Here is a 26491-nt window from a genome sequence, read left to right as displayed (position 1 = left end):
GAATCGAATAGCAAACATCATTCGAAAAACATAATTTGTCAATATTTACGCATATATTAAAGCAGCTTTGCTTGCCCTAACTTCACAAGTCCAAATTTTGGTGTTGCAATATGCCACAGCTAACGTGCATATTTGTAGACGGCCATAGGTTAATCTGTACGACCTTAGGACCTTTGTGGGACTAGAAATGCATCTCCGTCAACATTTGTGTTTTTCACACCTATACGAGGGGGAGGGGGGGACATCCAGGCACAACATTACTATATTCTAGAACACTAACATTGAGCTTTAGAACCAGTAACTTTGTACGAGCTGCGCTGCAGACACACAACTAAACGTGCTTAACATCAACTAAGCACTACTCTGTGTATTCCAGTAATGAGCGGTATAATAAAAGCATGCTTAACGTTCAAACATACATTTCACTAAAAACTCAATGCTTACCAAATCCCTCCGCTGGAAAAAATAGTTCTCTTTGTTTAAATGCGTCGCCACTAATGCGTAGCGAGGGGTCAGCTTTTCAAATATTGCTTTTAAAGACATTTAATGACGAGCTGTCCATGGTCAGGAATTCAGGTGCGATCACTTGAGCTGCTGCAACAGGGGCAAAGTGGGGAGGGGCCAACCCATATAGACCACTCCCCAGATAAGTGCCACCGACATACCACCTTAGTCGCACACAAGTTTGAACGCAGGAAGAATATTACTGGGTACTTGCCTAATGCATTGGCATGTTCATGCCTTAATCCTTAAGGAAGGTCCTTATTCCTAACCTTGCAACTCATCCTGTTTCTAACGCTAGGAGCAGGGCGATACAGAGCTATCCCTCATCTCATTCTCATCCTCACTTAGTGGAGAGATAGATTAAATGCCCTCAACAATGTGCCTCACTACAGTGGAGAGAGGGATTAGAGGAGAGGGAAGAGATGATTTGGGGGTCATACAGTGGCAAAAGCTTTTCTTCAATTCTCATAATCCATGAGGAGGAGGGTATTATATATTTTAAAATATGATGCGTGCAAGGTTCTTAGGGAGGAGCTCTGCACCCATTACGCATGTCACGACACATCATCATGGCCACAATTTAACTGCATTTTCAGCAATTACGATATCATTGAAATGTTATCCCACTCATAGCTACAATGGAGCACGCACAGATGGGCACCCCAGCAACCTTTCACTAGTGCCATGATGCTTGCAGCTTTGAAGAGGTTAAACATTTATTCTCTACAATCGTCTGCATTCCTCAAGAAATAAAACTGGTGTAAACGAACTGTCTTTTAATTAAAAGCCACTATATGGTTCTTGCATTTCACACAGTGCTACAAGAGGATAGTTGCTAAGCATAGATTTTCAGCAGGCGTAACTAGACTACCAATTTTTCTGCGGTTTGATGCACCTGTGTGCCTTACGTAAAGGAGGAAATGCTGCTTGGAAATTTTTCAGCCGCAATTGTCAAGTGACAGCAAATCAGGTACAACAATATGTCGAAATGTTCAAGCCCCTCATTCTGCCTGGCTGGTAAATTTGTAATTATTGTGTGAAAGAGTAACATTTGCACGGAATTTTCTCAGAATTTATCTTCGATGGGAAAGTTTGTGGCTATCTACATGGAAGTGCGAAATATCAGGCAAACTGCTGCTTTTGAGGTTTTTCAGGTATCGTTTAAGCAAGCATTGTGTGACTTGTGGAGCTATATTCTTTCTTACTGGCTTTATGTTACGCTGAATGAGTAGATGCCTTCATTTACCTAAACACAAAAAATATTACTTATAAGGGGTTGACTTAGAATTTAAGCTACGAGAGCATTTTTATGAATATGGGATCCGTATGGGATAATTACCGCATTTGCACGATTCTAACGCCCCCTCATTGTGACGTGCAGATAAGTTTGCTTATGAATGTTAAAAAAATGATTGATTGATTGATTGATTGGTTGGTTGGTTGGTTGGTTGGTTGGTTGATTGGTTGGTTGATTTATTGTTGATTGGTTGGTTGGTTGGTTGGTTGGTTGGTTGGTTGGTTGGTTGGTTGGTTGGTTGGTTGGTTGGTTGGTTGGTTGGTTGGTTGGTTGGTTGATTGGTTGGTTGATTTATTGGTTGGTTGATTTATTGTTGATTGGTTGGTTGGTTGGTTGGTTGGTTGGTTGGTTGGTTGGTTGGTTGGTTGGTTGGTTGGTTGGTTGGTTGGTTGGTTGGTTGGTTGGTTGGTTGGTTGGTTGGTTGATTGATTGATTGATTGAGGGGGCTTAACATGCCGACACTTTACAGACGATGAGGCGAACTGTAGTGAAGGGCTCCGGATTAATTTTGACCACCTGGGGATCTTTAAGGTGCGTCGAAATCTCGTACACACGGGCGTTTTTGCTTTTCGCCTCCATCAGAAAGCCGCCGCGGCCGGGAATCGAACCCGCGTCCTTGGGCTCAGCACCACAACGCCTTAGCCACTGAGCCACCACGGCGGGTCATTTGAAAAACATGATTTGACGCCAATCTTGCCGCGCTGATGTAAAGGATATGGCACCACGTACCTGGCAGAAGACATCTTAGTTGACATAAGCAACTGTGGCAGTAAAAATCTTTCGTGCTTCATAAAGTTGCTTGCCCAGTTCCTGCGAACATTAAAACTCAGCGAGGAACATTGGAAGCCGGTTTCAGTTTTGAGCCCCATTGTAACACTCCCGCAGATTTTAAGGCCACCTTTAGCGAATAAGGGGGCGTGTTAGAATCGTGAAAATACGGTAGTAGAAAAATTAAAAACATTAAAAATCACAGGTTGAGACACACAGTGAGAAGTTGGCTTATTTTAATATTTCTGACGCATTAGTATAGGTATCCTTGTCGAAGGACTTTAGACATTCACATCCACATTGTGTGCATGACTGTCTCTTAAGGCACATATCACCACCCTGGTCCTGGTGGTGCTTCCCACTAACATAAGCCGTAAGATCGATGCCATTCAGGACACGCTAACGCTAATAGTTCAGAACGTGTCGTGACCGGCATACATACATTGGCCAGATTTTGAGCTCAAAGCGAGTTGCACATCATGTTGTAAAAAGCACACTGCATAATCTGGTCAACTGCTATATAAATTCCAAGGAAAATCTTTAGGCTGACTGCAGACTTAAGTTCTCAGAACTTCTAGCAGCTAGACACGCACGGTTGTGGCAGGAACAGACGTATACGGCTCACCTTAAGACGCACAGGGGTAGATGGCAACTCCTTCAGCTCTGGCGTCTGCAACGAAGAGGAAGACTTGCTGATGCCCTGCTACATTTAGACTAGAGAAACTTTTTTTCGTGAGTTTAATTCAACCAAGTACACAACGAAGGCGTTTTAGATGAGACATGAAACGGTGAGATTGATTTGCAAAGCAAGTGGTGTTGCGATCATAAACCAGGAGCAGAGGGAGAAGAACAAAAAGGCTGACGATTACTGCACTCCCCAACGCGAAATTTGTGCGCTGCGCAAACTGCACTTTTCTCGGTTACGGCGCATAGCTTTTGCGTCTCAGGAAGTTATCGCGTGATGAGCAAACGCACGGCGGCGCGGCTACTCTGCCGTTATCTCGCATCGCCGCCGCCGAGCATGTTGTTGTAAATCGTGTTTGAACCTTCCGCGCAAACGACAGCCACGGCATGCCTCTGCGTCGGCGGCGCGAGCTGCGTCTCAGGAAGAGATTTTAATCTGCATCTTGCGAAGGGACCGCGAACTGCGTCTCGACGGCACGCGCTGCTGTGGCGTCATCTCGCAACGTGTCGCCACCGCCCAGCATGTCTCACTGCCTCCCCTCACACTTGCGCTATGCGTCTCGAACCGCTTCGGCATACCGCCCTGCCCCTCACACTTTCGCCACACTTTCCTTCTCTATTTTCTTTCTGTCTTCTGTTCTCCTTTCGTTCGCTTGGTTAACGAGGACAATGCCGCCGTCAAACTAAAGTAACGGACGCCAAAGTGCCACGCACAAAAATGCTCGTGACACACATGGGATAGGAAAGCAAATGGGGAGTCCTTGTTGATTCTTTCCTAACAGGACAATCAATGGAGAACAGCGTGAAGAAGAGGTTGTCTCAGTATCATCAGGCTGCTATTTACTATCAGGTAGATCTCAACAGTTTGCAAACAAAACTGCGCAGCCTTTCAACAAACACAGAGTGAGAAAATTGTTTTGCAGATGAATGAAGAAAAAAAATGTCACATTAGCACATGAAATTTCGAGTGTTAGCGAAAAAAAACCCTTAATTAAATCTAATGTAAATTTACGATAGCTCAGTGCACGATGAGGGACTCTTCAAAACATTAGCAATAAAGGGGAGGTGATGCTGAGCAGCAAAATGGGCTTTTTTTTTTTCATGTTAGGACCTATCTGGGATTTCGTGGAAGACAATTGAGACAGCATGTGTTTTGTGATTGGAACAGGGCTTACAAAAGGAACTGCAATAAAAAATTGGTTTCGAGGGTTTTTAGGCAGCATCCACAACTCCGTTTCCAACATCTGGTTAGCTTTCAGATGTAAAGGAGTGAGCGTGGCAATTCTACGAAACTCGAACCATACCGTTGAACCCGGCTTCTGAGTCTCGTTGTCTGAAACCTGGAAGGAGAAATAGCAATACAAACGTCACTGAATTTCATCAAAAATTTGCCGTACTGAGCAATTCAAGCGAAGCAATGTATCTACACGCGTGCATGCACATGCATGGATTGACCAGAAAGCAGCAATGCTCAAGGTTGAACAACTCATGTACTTAACAAGTAAGTTGTAATATAATGTATACTTCGGTATAGTGAACGAAACTGTTGCGCAAATTTTGTGGTTGCAGCGCGTCACTCACGCGTCCATACAGTAACTTTCGTCTATCGCCTTTCTCCAAACGGAGCAAGTAGTCAGGGGTGCCAGATCCTTTACCAAGTTCACCACAAGTAAAAAAAAAACCTCCGGTTGTTGAACAGGCGTAAACACAGTGAGATGGAGAGTGGGAGTGAAGATCTGCATGCCACAAATGGCTGCCATGATCACACACACACACACACACACTCACACACACACACACACACACACACACACACACACACACACACACACACACACACACACACACACACACACACACACACACACACACACACACACACACACACACACACACACACACACACACGCGCGCGCACGCACGCACGCACGCACGCACGCACGCACGCACGCACGCACGCACGGATATATAAAGATCAATATTAGAATTGTGACAATGCAACTGCTGCAAATGTCGAATAGTCTGGCAGTTTAGACGGATAGTTGGGCCCAAAAAGGCAGGGCTAAATACACTCACGAAAGTAAAAATAAACTTGATGTTACCATGCAGTTTAAAACACCAGCACTCAAAAAGGTAAACAGGTCCGTTGCAGATCCATTATAGGCAGATAAACATGAACAAGTCCCTGCGCTGCGCGAGCCCTGTAGCATCATCCGTTTGCGAACGAAGCACTTCAAGGAACCGCAGGGGTGAGCTTTATTTCCTTAGTGAAAATGTTAAACTAGGAATTCAGCTGGTCCCAACTGGTCCCAGTTCAACTGGGTTATTGAACAATTACCAGTTTGGACTAGTTGCAACTGGTCCCAGTTGCAGTGAATCCTGATTGGGACAAGTTGACACTGGTTCTATTTGGGACCAGCTGCAAGTGGGATAACTACAGGCTCAAGTTTGAACAGGCACAAGCTTGTCATTTAGACAGGTACACTGTGCCTCTTGTACTGTGGCTTAGGGGAAGTAAAGTCCTGTGCTACTTTAAACGCTTTTAAGTGAGGCATGGTTTGCGTGTATCGTGGCCAGAGATCCATGGTTCCAGCAATCGGGGCATTCATCAGAGCTATAAATTAGGTCAGGTACACAGGAAGCAAAAAAAAAAAAAAATATTTCGCATGCGTTTTACCGCAGGCCAAAGCAGAGAAGAATAAACGCAGCGGATATTGGTGCAGATCAAATTTACAGCGTAAAAGAAAGTCTAAGTTACACTCCCAGTTCATATGCTTCAATGCATGCACCCCAGTGACTGCACGTATTACATAGCAGGAAACGAACCTTGATGCGTATGCATTTACGGACTCCTGCTACTAGTAAAGTTATCCTCTATAAAGCTACATTTTGATGCAGAAAATGCCAGGTCCTGGCGTGATTCCTAAAGTATGTCACATGAAAAAAAGAAAACGAGAACTGCAATGGAAACAATATCGATCAGGCAAATCTTTTTTTGCTCGCGGATAATTTGCTTTATCGACTGCATCGATTATTGGTAACATACCCAAGAGTTTACCAGTCCTTCCTAAAGGCAGTTGAGGGAAGCAACAAAACTAAAAGTGCGTCCAACTTTCGCTGAAAGTGCGTCCGATCGATCGTAAAACCATCAAACACCTAAATCGCAAACGAATTGTACTCCGTCTTCATAATGGATGCACGTATTTTTTTCGCGATTTTTAAGTAACCGCTTGACGCAATGGAAGTCCGCTTTCATGCACGCGCCATGTGTCCAGAGATTTTATCAGAGCTTTTCGGTCGACCAACCGGTCTATGGGAAAGTGAAATACTTTTTGTTGACAGAATGCCATGGGTACCACTAAAAAAAGGTTTCGCTTTAAAAAATGCCCCGGGTGCAACAGAAAACTGGTCCCTGTACGGTGCTACACACGCGATCGACGCCACTGCGCATGCGCAGAGGCAGTGAAACCGATTGTGGGCATGTGCATATGTGCCTACCGTGCTCCACACCGGAACCGCTCGTCTGCGCTGCCACATCTAATTTCACCCTGATTTCCCCGCGGGCGGCAGAAAGTTAGATGGGCAGATGAGATCAAGAAGTTTGCTTGGATAAATTGGTCGCAGTTAGCACAGGACCGGGGTAATTGGAGAATAATGGGAGAAGCCTTTGCCCTACAGTGGGCGTGGATAGGCTGGTGATGATGATGATGACATACGGGAAGAACAAAGGGAAACCTCCAGGAGTTTCTGCAGTTAAAAAAGCTGTGTCTAGAGCCGAAGAACCAACGTAACATTACCGCCGACGCAAGTTTAATTCCACACGATGCTCCTGATTGCTTGAAAATCTTTTCTTTCCCTGCTCTTTCTGGGCTTTTTTAGAATAACGAGGCAATATGTTAATGTATATTCGTTAATGCGTTAAGTGTATTTGTTTATTCGTAAACCAGACTCATAAGAAGCAGATCACCATCTCTCTACATGGTGCTCTATCCCTAAGCATCAAGGTCGTGATGGCATTCGACTCGGGCGCAAATAATGCCGAGAACGTACGTGCCATGACCCGAAATGTCTGAAGAAAAAAAGATTACGAACGCGCAATGTAAAAAGTAACCGATTACAGTTACAATTAGAAGCAAGGTAGTAATAGAGAAATGACTGGAGTGATCTGTTCATTTGGAGGTTACATTTCATACAAGTTTTTTAATGCCGTATCACATATATATGTACACATATAAAGCGTGGCCTAAATAATAAGGCCGCCGGTAAACACCGTAAGAAAAATTAGACCTGCACATTCGTATAGTAAATTTCCATCAGAGGTTATTTTACTGATGCACGCTACCATGCCAAATTTCAGAGCGCAGCCCTACTTTTGTCAGAAAACCATTTCTGAAAATGTATGCGACGGACGCAGACAGACACGGCACGGTGGATAATCGGGTAATCGATTAGTACAGGAAAAAAAGGAATTGAATTACAAGTGCCGTTTTTCCTTAAAGGAAGTAACTGCAGTTTTGCAAAATTACATTGAAACGCAATCGATTAGAAGTAGTCTATTCATTATTACGCGGTACGTAAAGTCTGGCCGTCACCGCCATACATACGGCCTAAGCCAGTCACACATGACGTGATTAAAATCACCCTTCATCCGCTGGTCCAATGTTCGAGAGCTTCTAAAGAAAATTGCTACATTGTCTGCAGCATCTAGCACCCAGAACAGCCAGCAGGACACACAGTGGTGCCAGGAATGGACCACTCACCGTAGAAACTTTAAGTATCATCATCATTGGTGTCCGTCATCAATCCATGGTTCACTCGAGTGAACCATGGATTGGTGACAATTTTGGATTGGTGACAACTGGTGACAAGATTTAGTGACAACTTCGCAATTGTCACTAAATCTTGCTCGCCCTTGTCTTCGCGGAAGTTTTTGTCCCAGCAACTTAGCTTCCCAAACTCACCTTAAGGGGCACAGGGATGGCCGGCAGCTTCTTCAGCTCGGGTGTCTATAACAATTAGGAAGACACACGGGCACCCCGCTTCGTTTAGGACTAGCAATACCTTTTCAAGGGTTGATTAAACTGCATAAGGAAGGCATCCTACAGGTGAAACACAAAACGGTGAGGTCGTGCAGCAAAGCAAGAGGTGCTGCAATTATAAATACAAAAAACGTATGAAAAAAATTGCGCATAGCTGGGAATCGACGCAAAACGAAGCAATCGAGTGCGCTGAGAAGTACGAGGCCTGAAGAGAAATGTTCAACGTCTCAATCCCCCTGAACCATCAGTTCTTGACATGGGCAGTGATAAGTGCGAAGTGTAACAGCCGAGAAGAGGCATACATCCTCCATGGCGGCCAGTAGAATTGCCGTTTTTTTTAAAAAAAAAAGCAAATATAGCAAGACAGTTTTATCCTTAGATGCTGGCGCTACAGGCACGGCTTTATACAGTTCTTAAACAGTGAGTCAAGCGTATAAAAAATATGGATACCGAGTATACATATAGCTTGCATATCATTGCACTCAATCTATTCTCGTTCTGCATGGTTCACGAATTGTGCCGAGGCTTTGCGAGTGTGACACTAGTGTGGAATGATTAACGTCGGGGGACATTTCGGCAGTGCAATTTTATAGCTATACTTGGGAACAAGTTAAGAATGGCAATAGCTCACGTTCAATATCACTGCGCCTAAGCGACGGACCCGGGTGTGAATAGGCGCGTGCGTTTTGAAAGAACATTGCTATGAATGCGTGATTTCATCTGCCTTTTCTCAAGTAGCTTGTTTTTCGTCGCTGCAGTCGTTTAAAAGCATATTAAGTCTACAAAATCACGAAAACGTCTCGAGCCATTTTCAAAGTATTCCCAGTAACGCACTACTTGCGCCGCGCGGAGTAACATCCGGCTGCGGGGATGAGGCACCACGGAAACTTTCGTTGCCTTTCTTAACTTGTGCCCGAGTATATAATGCCGTCGACCTGTGAATTGCCCTGAAGGAATGAGAGTTCGCTTGCACAAAACTCCAACCATACCGTCGCACCAGGCTTGCGAGGCTCTTTGTCTGGGACCTGGTAAAAGAAATTACGATCCAAGCGTCACTTTTAACAAAAGGTTGTTCCACTCAGCAATTCAAGCGAAGCAATATCGACATGCTTCTATGACGTGAATTGATCGGAAAACAGCAATGTTTAAGATTGAGTTACTCAAACATTTAACTAATCAGTTGTCCAATACAGCGCAGTGCGTTATGAAAACTGTTGAGCAAAGTTTGTGGTGACGTCCTGTCGTTCAGGCGTCCATACGGATTCTTTGGTCTAGCTCCTATCTCCAAGCAAAGAGGCATAAGCGTAGGCCAGGAGGGCCAGAACTTTCTGTTCAGATAAACTTCGAAAAAACTTGAAACATTTTGCGAAATTAAAAAAAAAAAGATGCTCTGAATATAGAACATGGTCATATGACGCATCTCGCAACGTAGAATGGAGAACGGCAGCGAAAATGTGCATGCCGCGAATTGTTGCCAGTAATCTAACAAGAAAGTTTTTGAGCCCCTTGAACCAGAACCATCGCATATAAATAAAGAAAGACATCATGGCAAAGGTACTGGTGCAGACGCCCAAACAGTCTGGCAGTTTGCAAAATCCAGCCCAAAAAGGCCCTGCTGATATATGTTGCTGAATAGAAAAAAATTGTAACGTTGCTAACAAGTAGTCTAAAACACTTGAGTTCAAGTATTAAGGGACGATCTGTTAAACGCTGATATGGTCCTAGCCACTACCACGCTGCGACCCCACGCCATGTGTAAGCAACACTGTTCGAAAGAATATTAATGTAGCTATGGTGGTCACAATGTAGCTGAAATTTCTCACCTTCCACTCCGCCCTCTGTGCATCAAGTTGCGTCATTGGGCAACAAATCATAACGTAATAGTAAGGTAACGTGATTAAGGGATGCACTTAACGATGACCACCTCAAAAATACCTCGCACGGGCAAGCGACCCGGTTTAATTTTTATCACTAAAAATTGTTCATGGCTACAGCAACGAGCAGCTTGTTAATTTTTAAATATGCTTAAAATAAGTAGAAATTACCTTCTCCAAGATGTTCTCCTTTAGTTCAGATATATCACTAAGAGGCTGCAAAATAAACATAATCAAAGATGTAAAAAATGCAGTCCAGTTAAACAAGGCTCAATTTAACATGCTAAAACGAACCCAGGATAAAAACGTGTGACGGGAAACCAGAAGAAAATTCCACAGTGCATTTGTAACACTAAATATAAAGCAATCTGTCAATTTATCAGTTGATAAGAAAATTCTTAACAAAGAATTCTTAACAAAGAATTCTTAACAAAGCACCCACCGCTGGAAACATTTATTGCAATGCAACGCAGCGGTGAACTTCCGCCCGTTCCGCCGCCGAAGCTTCTCCAAGTACAAGGATGCCATGCCACCACCACCACCGCCACCACCACCATCATCATCATCGTCATCCTGGTCATTACGGAAGGTTTTTAAAGGAAAGTCAGGACAGTTCTAAAAGTATTTTGAGATGACGCTAGGTCATGATTTATCATCTACCACCCGTTGAAAAGGGAACGGTAGTACCACCACCACCTCCACCATCATTATCATCATGACTATTGCAAAACGAACTCCTAGGTTCCTCCAACAATTCCACTCTTGCAGTGCTTTCACTCTTGCATCCTTTCCCCGAGTTTTCCGACTTCATTTCTCCATCAAGTTAATAACTAGCCTTCGTGTACCTCTAGTCCCGCCTCTCGGCAGTCACTTTGTCTCTTTGGTGGTCCACCGACTGTCACTTCGCCCTTCCGCAGCTCAACCATACCTAGGCGTAGCCAGAATAAAACTTCTTTCTCTCTTCGCACTGCATGCCCAGCCCATGTCCACGTACTTGTCTTTCTTAATTTGCGTTGTGATGTCTTCCACCTGAGCTTTTTCTCTGATTTACGCTGATCGTTTCCTGACCGTAAACGTTGCTTCTGTATCACCCTTCTTTCCACCGTCATGTCTATTTATACATGAGCTTCCGAATGGCGTGTACTATGCTTGCGAATGGCTCGTAAAAAGAAATTTTGATGGCGTAATTAAAATAAGATTACAGGATCTTTTGAAGATAAAATTTAGCAGTCTTTTCGCTAGCGATAGAAAGCTGAGAGGTTACCCTTATATATCAAGAGCTAAAACGCACAGTTTAGACGTAAAGTGCCTCTCAGCGGTGGCCCGCTTGGTTCGCTGTGCTTTCGGGGGAGTGAGAACCTGAAAGAACCTTTAAATGCATCGGCATGCATTGCATGTATTCCGGCAGGAGATCCATGAATCCAGCAATCGGGTTTTTCGTGAGAGCCTCGGAATAACTCAGGTGTACAAGATAGGGAAAAAAAAAACCATCTCACGAATGTACATTAAGGGACCCTGCAACACTTTTTGAACTTTTTTTGAAATCTTAAATGCTTGCAGAATGTAGTCACCCAACACACCCAGTAATTAGATTAGGGGGTCGCAAAGTACCTAAGCCGAAAATTGATGCTTAATGCCCAACAGATAACTTGTAAACTCGCTCAAAATATTTTTCTGTCGTTCCCGGTCTTGACGCTCTTCGACGGCTCGAATTACGTCTCTGAGGCCAAGTAGTGGCTGTTGGCCGGTTTTCCTTCAGTTGCAGCAATGAACGCTTTTCGATTGATTGATTGATTGTATGGTTTAACGCGCCGACGCAACGCAGGCGATGAGGAGCGCCGTAGTGGAGGGCTCCGGATTAATTTTGACCACCTGGGGATCTTTAACGTGCGCCGAAATCTCGTACACACGGGCGTTTTTGCTTTTCGCCTCCATCAGAAAAGCGGCCGCCGCGGCCGGGAGTCGAACCCGCGACCTCGTGCTCAGCAGCGCAACGCCTTAGCCACTGAGCCACCACGGCGGGTGAACGCTTTTCGACTGCAACTTTAAAAAAAGCCACAAAAACAAAGCAGAAATGAAGGCGTATCTGGTGCAACGAGCAAATCACGCCGTGTAGCTCTGTGCTGGCGATAACTATAGCTTTCGCAGTGGTTCCAGACGCAAAGGAAAGAGTGAAACGCTTATTGAAGGTGTTGCAGGGTCCCTTTAAGAAGTGGATGTTGGCGCTGATTTATCGGTTCTGCAAGTTTTACACCCCAAGTTGTAAGCTTTAATTAATGTAAGCCACTGTGTGCACTCCATTAATTTAAGAGGAACCTTGGTGCGTGTATGGATCTACGAAATCGACCATACCTGAATCCCACTCATGCTTTCCTCCCGAATGCCGTATATGGGTGCAGAAAACCGCATGACCGTACTTGGTTCCTAGAGTATGTCACAAGAAAAAGAAACGGAAAACTTCAATGGCAACAATGTTGGAAGTGATTGGGGAAAAACGGCTTAAAAAGCATCAAGTTGTATTGCGAATTTCCAAAGACATATTACACATACGTCTGCTATGACAAAATCGCGAACCTAGCAAGTTGCAATGCGCAGCAGTTTTGTCAACAAAAATTTCAGAACAATCGTAATAATTGATGTCGCGCCTATTGGTCCCGACCTAGATGTCATTCCGGTAGTTTGCACCGAATTTTCATGTTTGAGAGACGGAGAAATAAAACTTATTATCCACTTGACAGCAAACAACACAATATATTTTCAATAAAAAATGGAGCTAAAATTCGTTTTACGAAAAACTTCGCTATCTGTGACACATTCCTCTTACTGCTTCTGCTGCTGCATTAACTGTTATTGAAGTGGTGAGAGTTGGCTTGCAATTAACTGCGTCTTCACATATTAGAGACCTCATTTACGTTAGTAATCCGGAAGTGACAGTGCCACCAAGCTCTGTCACAATCAAGTCTCTGCGTCTGAGAAGCCATGTGCAGCCGCTAATCGTCGACGACTGTAAAGCATTGCCATCGAATGGAAAACTTTATTTTATGTGTGGATAACGTCCCCGTACCCGCACCCCCTTTGTGGTGACTTGACGACTAGATTTTTACGAGTTTCACAACTCACAGGTCACCGCGGGTATTCAATGACGTGAAGCGAACCCGGAGGAAAGCGATACATACCTGAATTTCGCCCCTGAAGCTTTCAGCGAGGCTCAGTTTCGATGGAAAAACTGCCATGACGTCACTTGGTTCCTAAAGTATGCCACAAAAAAAAAAAGGAAAACTAATGATATAAGAGCGTCCAATCAGGAACAACTTAGCGCGCGGATAGGTCGTATTTCCGAGCACATACACAGAAAATGCTGCGTAGAAGTGTAGGAGCGTTAGTCAAACCTCCATTCCAAAAAAAATCCAAACCACACATCCCACATGCAGTTTGGCTTGTGGCGGGGAATTTCCCCCCGTATAATTTTGTCACAATTCCAAATTCAACCGCACGCAAAACGTTCCAGCTCCTGCCCCAAAAAAGCCTTCAAAGTTTTCACACAAGACGTACGGTTACGCACCTCAAGTGGCAGCCGTGTCATGGTTCCCGTCATTGGCGTGCTTGAGGCCAGGGGAAACTTCACAGCCGTCTTCATGGCAGGCAGTGGCGGATTGCCTTGCGTAAGCTCCACGGTGTTTTCACAGCCAATTCTCGCGAGGTACTTCTCCAGCCTAGTACGAGAATGAATAGGGCCTGCAAGGTGGACCACAGCAAGGCAGCATTTAGCAGGTATTGAAACGGTCTGGCCTTGCATTGGCCTGGCTAGAGTATCATTTGTACAAGACGGGAGCGACGACCCATGAGGTGTGTGCGTAGGTCCTGTTGTACTGTTGAGGACTTTCGGTAGCCTCCCCAATTACAACGGTGACAGAGCATGCGCGACAAGAATGAAGGTGGCAGCATTGCGCCACCGTCAAAGCCGCCCTGGTGAACATCTTCAAGTAATTTTGAACCAGGACCAACTGCTTTCAATTGGTTGCAGCTCGGATTAACTGACATCAACTGGTACCAGAAGCTGGCCCCAGTCGGGGAGCAACTGGTCCCAACTGGGAACCAGGTGGGGAACAGGTGATCCCATCTCAGGCCGACATGGCCTAACCCCTTCGTCTACGGCGCGCTCAGAAGCTGCCACCACTACTAAGAGCACACGCCCAAACATTTCCGCTGTTATATCAGTTGTGTGTGTGCGAGTGGAGTGCTTCCTGACTGGACACTGATGCAGGAGAGGACTTCCAAAAAAGAATCCGCCGCGGTGGCTCAGTGGCTAAGGCGGTGGGCTGCTGAGCACGAGGTCGCGGGTTCGATTCCCGGTCGCGGCGGCCGCTTTTCTGATGGAGGCGAAAAGCAAAAACGCCCGTGTGTACGAGATTTTGGCGCACATTAAAGATACCCAGGTGGTCAAAATTAATCCGGAGCCCTCCACTACGGCGCGCCTCATCGCCTGCGTTGTGTCGGCGCGTTAAACCCCACAATCAATGAATAAATCAATCATAGGGGCTACATGCGCGTCCACAATGAAGTGTCACCATGTAATATTCAGTCTACTTGTATAAATTAAGGCCTGTAACCTCTTCAAAGACCTTTGTTATCTACATCGTCTTTATCTGCCGGTACCATAGAGCCCGGTGTTAGCAAGGCCGTCCGCCCCCAAAACGACCAACTTTCGCCCTTTCATTAAAGTCCGGCACCCTTCGTTGCGCGTGCCTCTATAAGAAAGCGTGCTTATACAACATTTCCAGATGCCATAATTTTAGATCTTTAATGGCCTTCCTTCACTGTTCTTTTAGGAAAAACGCTTATATAAGCTCCGCTAATCAACCATTCACATTTTGTGATGTCAGAGTCAAACCACTGAAAGGCTCTATAGGGCGACGATTTTGCTAAGTTCTATCATCTCCATAGTAATTATAACTCCGTAATCGAGTCGCTCTGCTTTTTGCCCGTCTTACACCCGAGATTTTTTTTTTTCATGTTTTGGCAGCTGGAGACACGCTAGATCAACAGGGTCCTTACGCTCATGCAATTCATGAGAAGGTGCTGCCATGCCACAAGCTGCGCGATGCCACGAGCGAAAATTAAAAAAAAAACACATGCAACACAACTTTGTGACCCCAGTAGTAAAGAGCGATAAGGCATGTCTAGGTAAATCTGGGGTTAGATGTTGGCACAGATACATGAATTGGCCGCCCTGCGGACACACTTTCACAGTTTAAAGGGGCCATGAAGACAATATAAAACTTCGGTTAAATAAAAGGGTTCTTTCTAGCGATAATAACAACATCGACTTTTTTACTGCAAATTTAAAAAAAAGTAATCGTAATATTAAAGAAGACAGTTTATACAGTGGCGACTACCCAGCCACTTTTCGGCGATTTTTCTATGACCTCACATAATCTTGTTTGTGCGATTGGCGACGGCCAACCAAGGCCACTGAAAGAAAAAAAACAGAAAAGACTGGGAGATCGTAGTGGGACTAGATTTATTTGATTGTATCACTTCAGTGCTAACGCGTAGTTAACGCACTGATAAAAACTTTTTTAGTGCGCCCCATAACACGTCACTGCTGCTAATATTACGTCACTGCGGCGCGAAATTTCAAAGTTCTTCAAAATTTCTTGCGTTTTTTTCGTTTAAAAAACGTCGTTTGTCACTGTAACGGAGTTGAGTAGGTTACCAAAGTCTAGTTTTTTCAAACTAAACAAAGTTGTATTTTGTCTTCATGTTCCCTTTAAGGCCATGCAAACAAAATAAAAGTTTCGAATTCACACAAAAGACTTTCGTGCCGATAGCAATGGTAATATTAAGGAAAAAGGATGAAACACTAATAGCTGCTCCTCAGCCAATTTATGTCGATGTCTCTGTGACGTCACAGGATCTGGTTTGTGCGATTGGCTAGCGCCGACCAAGGCCACAGCCAAGAAATATGGCTGTGTGATTGTAGAGGCGCTCTGCTTCTGTTTGATCGCATTACTTTAGTGCTAACTGGCAATAAACACACTGGTAATTACGTTTTTAGTGTTTGCTCTATTGAGTCAAGGCTCCCCCTCTTGCGTCGTGCTGACATCGCTAGCGCGAAAGTCGAAAGTTTTCCAACATTCCTTGCATTTTTAGGTTAAGAAACGTCTTTCGAGGCTCAAATAGAGCTGAGTTAGGCGAGAAAGGCTATACATTAGAATTTCGACAAACGGAAATTGGTTAAACGGAATTGCCGCTTGAACTAAACTGTAGCCTGTAAGTTGGTTGGTTTTGTATTGAGATCAAGTAAACAAACTTTCGGTAAACGGAACTGAAATTTCTGCCTCACCGTGTAAACGGAACCGAAACTGGAACTTCTTGTCAAACCCATGGCCAATAGCATTAGCTTTTTCCGGTTCCGTCTGTTTAGTTTTTGTTTTCTTTTTTAGCCTCGCTGTAGTGAGCAGCCGTGTTAGCGAGACGAATGCAACATCACAGTTCTTGTTCTACTCGTTCGGCCTCGATTCAAGCCACCTAGGTTACAGGGCTTGGGTCCTGCCACCTCGTTCGTGCCATCGTGTTGCTACTGGGGCTTCATTGCCGCGATGCCGTCTTCTAAATTCGGTGGCCCGTAAGCAATCGTGAAGTCAAGGCCTGAGGCGTGCACACCACGCGCTTACTATAGAAAAAAAAGGACATCATTCTCGTCTTCGAAAGTGGCTCTTTGATTCATTTTCATGCATTTTTAGGTTTCAGTGACTAAATGTTGCCAAATGAGCTTTGTGAATGTTGTGCCTGAACTAGTTTTCTGTAGATTTCTGAAAAAAACTATCAGCTACGTTCAAGTTCCAGGGCTTAGAGTTCCTTTAAGAGTGTGTACGCACATAAATTTTCACTTTTGCACACCTCTCAGAAAAGGGAGCTCCTGTTAAATGCAACTAACTTTACAGCGAAGATGTTAGCCTCTCGTTGGTCGGAAAATTTCGTGCCGTGAACAAAAAATCCAGACAGGACCCCGCAGTTCTCTCCCAAGACGCCGATAGTATGCGTCAGGCTAATCATGGATGCAGTCTAGAGCTCAGTATTTTTGTAAAGACAAAACCACAAAACAACAAGCATTAAAACCGCATATTGGATGATCAGGCGCCGGTGAACAGTGGGGCCCTCCCCCCTCATGTGTTCTGGTAGAGATTAGGTTTGCAGCTGCTGACGTCATGTGACGTCATCTGACTTCATGCGAGGCCTAGCGCATGCGTCAGGCTAGGCATGACACAGCAGTTCTCGCCCAGGACACTCAGCGCATGCATTAAGACCCAGCATTTGCCGCCAGAGAAGCCGAGTGCAAGCTAAAAAAAAGCCCACCGAGATGACGAGGAACAATTCGTGCCCTCGCCCATAAGCATGCATGTGTAGTGGTCTAAGTCAGCTTCGCAGGACATCCACTTCCGCAGGGCGGGATGACAGCCATTTTTTTTCGGTCCCTTGAAGTTCCGTTTATCGAGAGTCTACTGTAGTTCTTTCGAACTGAGCTAAGCTGTTGTGCTGCCGAGCCCGAGGACTGCAGGTTTGATTTACGGCCGCGGCGGCCGCTTTTCAGGTGGCGGATGGCTTGCACTGACGTCACCGTAGCTGCCATGTTTGTGACCTACAAGCACAGAGAAAGGCTGCACACTTATGTGGTGCTCTTATCTTTCGGAGCACTAAAAAAGCTGGATATGGGTCACAAAAAAAGGGTTGTGATGACGTCATGTGCTCGAAAAGCCGTCCAGATTTCGGCGCACGTTGAAAGTCCCCGGCGGTCAAAACTATTCCAGAGCACTCCGCTGCGGCGCGCCTCATAGCTCAAGTGCAGCTTGGGCTCGTTAAACCCCAAATATTCTTTTAAATGGGCCGTATTTTGTTTTAGTGGCCTTTCAAAGCCCGTCGCCTGACATACCAATAGGGATGCGGCTAACTCGTGTATAATCCTGAGGCCGTTGTGGTTGCTTTGGGCCACGTAGACCCTCTTGACCTTGCTTTGATCTGAAAGGGGAGGGATAACAGGGCAAAATGTGATCAATGAAGTCCAGTGTGAAAAAATCGTGTAATTGCCAACACGGAAGCTGACAAATGCAACCGATAGCGCTAAAGGTACAGTCTTTGTCAAAATTTTGTAGGCCAAGCCGGAAACGCGCAGGCTGCAAAAAATTCAACGTACGAGCTTACGTCCCCAGCTAGGCGGAAACCTTTTATGCAGGAAAGCTAGAGAAAGCACAATTTTTTCTTACTGCCTTAAAATATATTTTTTTTTTCACATTGAAAGGTAAAGCCAATTATTTAAATTCTTTGTGGTCGGGAAGGCTTAGAATTGGCCCACAAAATTTTGACAAGGATGTAAATGCATGAGGCGCAAGCATATGGTTCAACGAGCAGGATTTGGGAATCATCGGATACAACGAAGTAACTACTGAAGCTTGCCCTGCCTTACTTCAATTGATAGGGAGTAGAGCCAGTTAATGAACTATGGTTTTATTTTATGTAGCCTCCATGGCGGCTACATAAAACAAACTATAGCTCCCCTAAAACCATCAACCATAAAACCAATAAAACCATGAACCACTCAATGCATTTAGTGACACTGAAAAAGAAATTGAAAAAACACGCTAAAATTTTAGGGGAGTGATCTAGTTTTGCTTCTGTGCGGCCAAATTAGGAAACCAGAGCTTATGCCAGTGAGTGAAGATTGAAAACAATGCTTTGAGCCAGAATCGGCAATGCCCATAAAGATGCATGGCGTGTGTTTGTGAAAGTGTAGTGCTATCTATGGCAGCGGGAGTGAAATAATTGGAACACCTACAGTGACGCAATCATGTCTCGTTTATATGGGCCCCCTTAATATGGACACCCCCAAATATGGGCGAAATTTTCGGCTACCGGTCTCTCGCCACGCAAATACAAACCCGCAGTCCGGACTATGGACGGTTATTTTGGGGACGAAACGGGTTAACACAGGCATTTTTGTCTCGTTAATATGGACATGGGTTCACAAAGGAGAAAATATAAAAAAAGTGGCTAGTGACCCTCAGAGGCCCCAGCGCGTACAACGAATTCACTGTTGGCCGAAGCATGCATGCATGCATTCATCTCGGAACGCTCTTCCTTCCAGCACCACCCAGATAGAACGAGATAGAGAGCATTCGTGATGAACGAACAACAATCTATAGTAGTGACGACAGGCTGGCACCCTTTTCCTATCAAACAAGATTTCTCGACGTGGCATACGCCGAAGAGAACAAGCCGTGAGTTTAGGGGCAAGATAGTTGTGGTAGTAAACGTTTATTAGAGCAAAAGGGAAAGGGAAAAGGGTGGTGGTGAAGCGTCCCTAGTCCACGATGCCTCTTGACCGGGTGGATTCAATGGCCAGAGAAACCAAGGCCCTCTGGCGGGCCGGATCCGTCAGGATGATAATAGCATAGAGAAAGAAATCTTCGCTGAGCATAAAAGGCAAGGCTGCACGCTTCTCTAATTCGGCGGAGGCAATGGCTGGTGTTAAGCGTAAACGGACCAAGCTTTCTGCTCACCTCAAAAAGTAAATATGCGAATCCAAAAGCATTTGTTCAATACGTGAAAGACTGGAGTAAAAAACCTCATGGCCTTGATCTGGCAAAGTCGATGGGACACGAAATTTTGAAAGAATCTGAGTAAAATAATATTATAGAAAAAGGAGACTGCTTTTTCTACAAAGTGGGTCCATTTTTAACTCTGTCATATGAACCAGTTGCTGGAAGCTAGTGCAACATAGAGATAATCATGGTGGCATTCTTGTGCAATGCAAACCGCACTAACAAGTGAAACCCTATTGTTGTGGCGAAGGCGGAGTAACCGCGGTGTTCGGAAAGGCATATGACCCAAACATATATTGCTCCTACCATTGCAACAAGACAGCATGAATGACGGGAAAGTTATTTGAAAGTTTCCCAGCAAGATTCGATCGCTTCTTGAAGACTGAGAGGAGAAGGGCTATTTTTATGGTTGATAACGCATCATTGATTAATTGATTGTAGGGTGTAACGCGCCGACGCAATGCAGGCGACGAGGCGCGCCGTAGTGGAGGGCTCCGGTTTAATTTTGACCACCTGGGGATCTTTAACGTACGCCGAAATCTCGTACACACGGGCGACAACGCATCATGTCACTCTGTTCGGGCCAACTTTGAAAACCTCACCCTGAAGTTCGTTCCACCCAACATGACTGCCAAAATACAGCCTTTGGACGCAGGGATTATTCGCGCGGTGAAAGCACATTTCAGGAGTGAACTTGTGCGGCACTACATCGCTTTTGCGGAACACAACAAACCGCAAACTGTTGACTTAAGGTGGTGCCTTCAAAAGCTGAAGAAGGCATGGGACGCGGTGGTGCCTCAAACAATTGTGAACTGCTGACGGCATGCAGGCATTCTTGTTAACAGCTATGCTATGGAAGATGACCACGGGATGGATTGCCTTCTACTCGCGGTGCTTCGTGAAGCTCTTCGACAGCTGGGCGCAAAAAAGCCAGATGAAGAAGCATTGGGCTTCTTGCAAATAGAGGAAGAGACCAACGTTTGGGTGCCTGTGAGAAACAAGCAGATCCTGGAGCTTGTCGGCGTATCCGCTCAACAGTCACAGCAAATCGAAGAAACCTCTGCGCCGACAGAAGCAGCCGATGAAGGAAACAGACGAACCATTACTAGACGTGAAGCTCGCCGGGGCATGGAGGCGGCTATAGCATACCTTGAACCGGAAGGACACGCAGAACGCACACTTCAAGTAGCCAACGTGGTACACTTTCTGGAAACTACACAGTAGCATCGAAGGCATCAGGGCAAACACACATATTCTCGTTTTTTGGCTGAATAAGCCATGTACTTTTCTCGAACGATTATCCGTTAATGTTTTTGACCTTGAATCGTTATTATGTGTGACTCCCGTCATGGACGATTTATCTGGGGAACGGAGGCGCCCATATTACCTAGAAATGACTTTATGGTGAACAAATTAAGCACCTGTCACTACTGAGCAAAACGACTGCATTTTACTAGCGAAAAATAGACGCGGACGAAGAAGAAGTACACAGGACACTCGCTAGCACGTCCTGTGCTAGCACGCTAGCACGCCCACTCTAGCGAGTGTCCTGTGTACTTCTTCTTCGTCCGCGTCTATTTTTCGCTAGTAAAATGCAGTCAGATAACCAACTAGCCCAACTTTATGCCTTAACTGTGAGCAAAACGATTTACTACAATGATCATCTCTTCTAAGAAATTCAGTCATCACTCCCAGCATTGTTTTTGTACCACTGCCATCAATCATTCCAAACAGGGGCGTAGCCAGGGGGATGCTTCGGTGACAGAACACCCCAACAAACATCATGAGAGGTGTGTTACATACAGGAAGGCGTCCCCGAATTGCCTCCGTCATCTGGGATAGCGTGGTGAAGGGCGGCCAGCAAAAGTTGCTGCCTTGGGGATGACGACAAGAAGCCGAAGGCAAAAAAACATGGCGAGAGATGAGCCGAAGCAATACAGGAACAACACCCTTACGGGCGAGGGCGAGATTACAGCAGAACTCGACAGGGTGACAGCATGGATCTGCTGCTGCAAAACGAATTGAACTATCCCCCGAGAGGGCGGTATACGCAGTAGCCGGGACGGCTTCGCGGCTTTCCTATTGCTTCTATTGTAACAAGAAGAGTTAGCGCAGGGCAACAATAGTAGATGCCGCGTTAAATCTTCTTGCCCCGAGAATTATCGTGAATACGACGAAGGTCCGACTCGGACGTTCATGCCCACGAGCTCGTACCGGCTGGACCTGCGCTCGGCCCGTTGCCTTACGCTACGCCTTGAATAAACCCCCACAATCAACGACCGTCGTTACTGCTATTCCCCTTTACACTATATATACAGCCAGAAAATAGTACAGACACACAAACACTCCGAGTTCATGAGAGGCCGGCAGTAGCGGCGCTCGTTGAGTCTGATAGAGGGGGGATAGGAGATCTCGGATCTGGCTTCCCCGTCGCCGAGACAGGTCTCTACATGAAGGTCCCTTGGCTTCGTGTTTTGTAGCTGCAACGGCTTGAGCCACCACTAACGGGCCCCGCGCGGCAAGCTGATAATGATGATTGATGATTTCTATTGGTTTCCCCTTTGTTGCGGGGTGATGACGTGTCGCCTTACCAAAAAGGACTAATATATCTATGTTTTATACTCTTCGTCTAATACTAGCGCTGCTTAGGGCAGGCAGAAAAAAAAATGATTAGGCACAAAATACTTTTTTTTCCCTGTTACAGGTGGTAACTGTCCGAGGCAATATTCTCCTCTCTGCTCTTCCACCCGCATTCTAATCTCCTTTTCGTAGGAGGGTAGGCTCTGCCCCAAAGCACAGGAGCGCTGCACGAAGCTTACAGTACGCGTGAACAGAATAGGGGCGCGAGGAATCGTAACAGGCGCGTTTCCCCCTCTGTCCCCTCCCCATATCGGCCTTTTTTCGGACAACGGTATTAGCAATCCGCTACGGTATATTAATATCTTAAAATGAAAGCGTGAAACTTAGATAAGGAACTACAATGAAATAATGTTTACGCGCAGGCTCTCTTTCTAATTAGGTTTCTTTTTTTATTTTTGCTGACGGGCAATAACACCCCCGAAATATATGTCTGGCTAAACCACTGATACCAAGGTGCTATAACTGCGCATGCACGCAGCACTGCAATGATAGCGACGCTAGGTCATTCCGCTTTTCAACTTTCCAAATATGAACAGATGAATTGTAGTAAGATTACAAGACAAAGTAGCGCGGAAAATTACGGACGCTTTTGTGAAGTTAGAGCTCAAAGGTACGGTTTTCTCTTGCACTTCACCTGCCAGCATCACAAAAGAAAAACGCAGTACTAAAGGGGGAGGGTTCGGGTAGAAGCTGGCATGTTAGAGCCCAGCAGAACTCAGGGGATCGATCAGAACGTTTTCTCCACTGAACCCGCAAAGCTCTTTTTGGAAAATAAGGCAGGTGGCTTGTTCGTAATTCTGTTTGCTTCTAATAAGGTCACACTGCTACGAGGGCCACTCAGAGGTAGTGCAGCGGCCATTGTGCTCGTGGTTCTAGCCCCCATACTTGTAGCGTTCTCCTCTGAATATTGTAGTTTTAACAGTGGACCTGTCGTGAGTCGAGCCTTTCAGTCTGTCTGCCGAAGGTCGTGCGTCACGCACGGGTAGGAGCACGGTCTTAGATACGGCCGGTATCCCAGAAACCGGTTTCCAGACCCACCGATAGAGGGCGCAGCAGGCGCAGTGCTCTCGCATGTGCAGGTTCCTCTCTTAGCCTGCCGCCGCTGACGTTTAGTTACCGGTTCCTTTGCGTGCACCGTAGAATTTGCGAGGCGACGGCGCTGTCTTTTTCGGACGTGCTCCCGCACACGTTCGAGCCGACACAATAGAACCACATCTCGGCTGTTTCAGCAGATTTATCACTGGATTGAAGTGGGTTTAGTTTTTCCTACAAGTGTTTTCGGTGTAGGCATTGTTAACGTTTTTTTTAACGCAAAATACCTAAATACTATATTTAAGCCACAAATGAGGCTCGGTATGGTGTTGTTCTCCAGTTACTTTAGTTCGCATCAATAAATAATTAAACTGGATCGTACGACATTGGAAGACAAACGCCGGAAAGCTGCCAATGAGTCACCTCCCTTTCCTGTTTTCCTTGTCATATAGTTTCTTTGATCGAAGTTAGCATTAAAACTAGCACTAGAGTTATTTTCAGGAGGCAACTTTTCAATTGGAGGGGATTTGCCCGCACATGTCTCCGCCAGAGCCTAAAAGAGCCCCCATTTACTTTTTTGCTGCGTTAATTGTGCAGGACTAGTTTATACTTGCAAGTAACCATCTACATTTCCGTGTATGTAACTGCCTTTGCTACGTACAGAACGAAAACGGCATAAGACCACTGGCGGAGTCAGTAAAGAACTCTTTATACACAAATTCAACTTAATTGCGGTGGTCCTGGAACCATGCATGCAGTGGTGTCAACTTACAGCCGTGAAGGCCCAGTTGCTTTTCGGCCGAAGGCATTATCCAAGTCTTCCACACTTGGGAACCTAGGAGAACAGTCAAGGCAGTTCTAATGCACTGCTGTGACTGGCTTGAAAGATGCTCTAGTTTTTCTTGTAACCGTAGCAGGAAAACTTCCGTTGGGGGTACTATCAGCAAATAAATAGACAGATGGCAGGTCCTTGTTGCATTTGAGGTACTTGACAAACTCCGTGATGAAAGACCTCGTGTTTTTTTTTCTTTCTTTTTTTGACAGAATTTAAAAACCATTGCTTCCCAAATTGAAAAAAGTTATGAGGAAGTCCTGCTAATGTTTTTCTTTGCTTGCACCTGAAAACGAATGATGCCGCATTCACTTCAGTTGAAAACACGGATGCTCGGATAAATTTTACGCAATGTTTTAGCCCCAACTTCCTGCACTGAAGGCCTTCTGCTTGTAAAGAAGGCGATAACAAAATGATATCGTTTGTCGTTGTAACGTTTTAGTTACGCAGCAATGTATTGTACTTTAGCAAAGAACAGGACGCAGTTGAATGTATTCTATGTTAAATAAAAGAAGCAGTATGGCGAGAAAACACAGAATCCGGTTGCGGAAACCAGACGGCCCGCTGCACGAACAATAAAACCGAAAGACCGGAGCTCCACGCGGGATTGATTGGTTTTAGAGCATATGTGAACAGCAATTTCCAAGGATACGAAGAGAACAGTGACGTGGGTGTTTTCGATGCCATGCCTGGTTGCTGTAGCGCTGTTGGTTCACGGAACAGTGGCAAGGGTTGTACGGCTGAAAAGACACAGACGGCAGAGATCATTTTCTTAGCAAATAAAAGCGCACTGATACTGCAGTTACAAAGAGTTTCGAGCAATGCAAGCGTAAGCACCAAAGTGCCGACCAGGAGGCTGACACTGGCGCACACAGAAAGTGTGTGCAAGGAAAACGCTAATTATAGCCTCTTGCCCTGATTTTTCGGGCGCTGCTCTTGTGACCTTGCCGTACATACCACTGGTTTTCTTAAAGCACAATTAGACGGCGTTCGCCTCCGTGCATCGCGGCGTCTCAACGCAGCGGCAGCGTCCGCCCGGTCGCCGACAGTCGGCCCGGTCGCTGCCAGCCAGCAGAGAGGTCGAGCGCATTTTCGCTGATGGTGTGGGCGACAGGTGCGTTGCGTCAGTCATATATAGGGAAGGACATCGGTTTGGCCACCCTTCACGTCCGTCCGGCATCAACGCAAATGCAAATTAGACTTCCTCGCCCTGCGTTTCGTACAGTGCGCACCGGAAGCTGTGATTCCTGCTTACCACAACCGACGAGCCAAGGCGACAGCGTTGGATTTCACGGCAGATTTTAACGTCGAGCTTCGAAAACCAGCGTTTAAAGGCCTTTGTGGACGGTGTCTACGGCGTGCGAGGCTGTGATCCTTCCCAGTCATCGCTGCCCTCACAGAAAACTAGCGGTGCGATTGGACATGTGCTCGCCAGGAGTACTGAGACTTCGCACGTTTCTCCTAACGTCTCGTATTTCCCGACGCACTTGTCACTGCTTCGCTTTAAGTTTAGTCCCACCTGGGTGGGATCCGCCAATTCATCAATTGCATCACTGCCGACGGCATGTAGCGGGAAATTTGAATTTGTGATTATTTGTGACCGGCGTTGAGCGAGTGGGATGGTCTTTCTTTTAAATAAAACAATTGTGGGTTAGTTGTCTCATGGTGCCTTTGGACACGCTGAACAACTTTAGTGACTATTATATTTAGCAACCAACAATACTTTTATCATAGAAGTAGAAACGCATGATAGCAGCCGGTATTGGTCTCGCCCATTTTTTATGGTCGACATAAAGTAGCACTTCACGGAGCAAACAATGCACCAAGCATGCCGGCAGTCCGCATGCGGTGCTCTTACCCGGGAGAGGGCGTAAAATACCCTACTCGTCAGTATAAAAGTTGATGGCCGGCTTGGCTGCGTAATCAACGGAAGTAATTACTATCTCAGATCTCTGTTGCTGGCTGCCGTACGTGTTATACGCTCACACGATAAGTAGGGATAACATAACAGCTATCGCTATTATCTGAAGACACATGTTGGGTGCACTTGTACACAAAGGCTAAGCATTTGACCGAAATTTCTACAAAGCTCATCTCCTGCTGCGGTTATCAGGCAGCGCGTCCGCAGTGTTCAATAGCTGAAATTAGTGTCCCTTTAAGAACGCGTGATTACTAAACCATTGGCCGGTGCGGTTATTTGCCATTTACAGTGTCCTTTCCTC

At 45.7% G+C, this 26491-nt stretch overlaps 1 protein-coding gene across 1 annotated transcript; it reads right to left on the bottom strand.

The window, feature by feature from the left end:
- Positions 1-582: 582 nt before the first annotated feature.
- On the bottom strand, positions 583-25124 carry LOC144153269 (uncharacterized). Its single transcript, XM_077684920.1, has 12 exons — positions 24922-25124; positions 24210-24272; positions 18100-18185; positions 13729-13901; positions 13343-13414; positions 12519-12590; positions 10338-10382; positions 9282-9317; positions 8215-8259; positions 4558-4593; positions 3195-3239; positions 583-594 (listed from the first exon to the last, which is right to left on the bottom strand). Exons 1-12 carry the CDS (start codon positions 25035-25037, stop codon positions 583-585), a joined length of 801 nt encoding a protein of 266 aa, XP_077541046.1. The 5' UTR covers positions 25038-25124.
- Positions 25125-26491: the final 1367 nt, after the last annotated feature.

This window comes from Haemaphysalis longicornis, unplaced genomic scaffold, assembly GCF_048455015.1.
Source record: "Haemaphysalis longicornis isolate Haplotype H1 unplaced genomic scaffold, Haemaphysalis longicornis Haplotype H1 scaffold_9, whole genome shotgun sequence".
NCBI classification, from domain to species: domain Eukaryota; kingdom Metazoa; phylum Arthropoda; class Arachnida; order Ixodida; family Ixodidae; genus Haemaphysalis; species Haemaphysalis longicornis.
Note: the sequence above shows the minus strand (reverse complement) of the source record. Positions and strands in the feature narration are given on the sequence as shown.

Coding starts and splice junctions, on each gene's coding strand:
- LOC144153269 (XM_077684920.1), bottom strand. CDS start 25,037: ATGATCTCTGCCGTCTGTGTCTTTTCAGCCGTACAACCCTTGCCACTG. Junction 9,318..10,337: donor AGGAGAACATCTTGGAGAAG/GTAATTTCTACT, acceptor TTCTTTTACCAG/GTCCCAGACAAAGAGCCTCG. Junction 8,260..9,281: donor CTCGCAAGCCTGGTGCGACG/GTATGGTTGGAG, acceptor TAATTGTTATAG/ACACCCGAGCTGAAGAAGCT.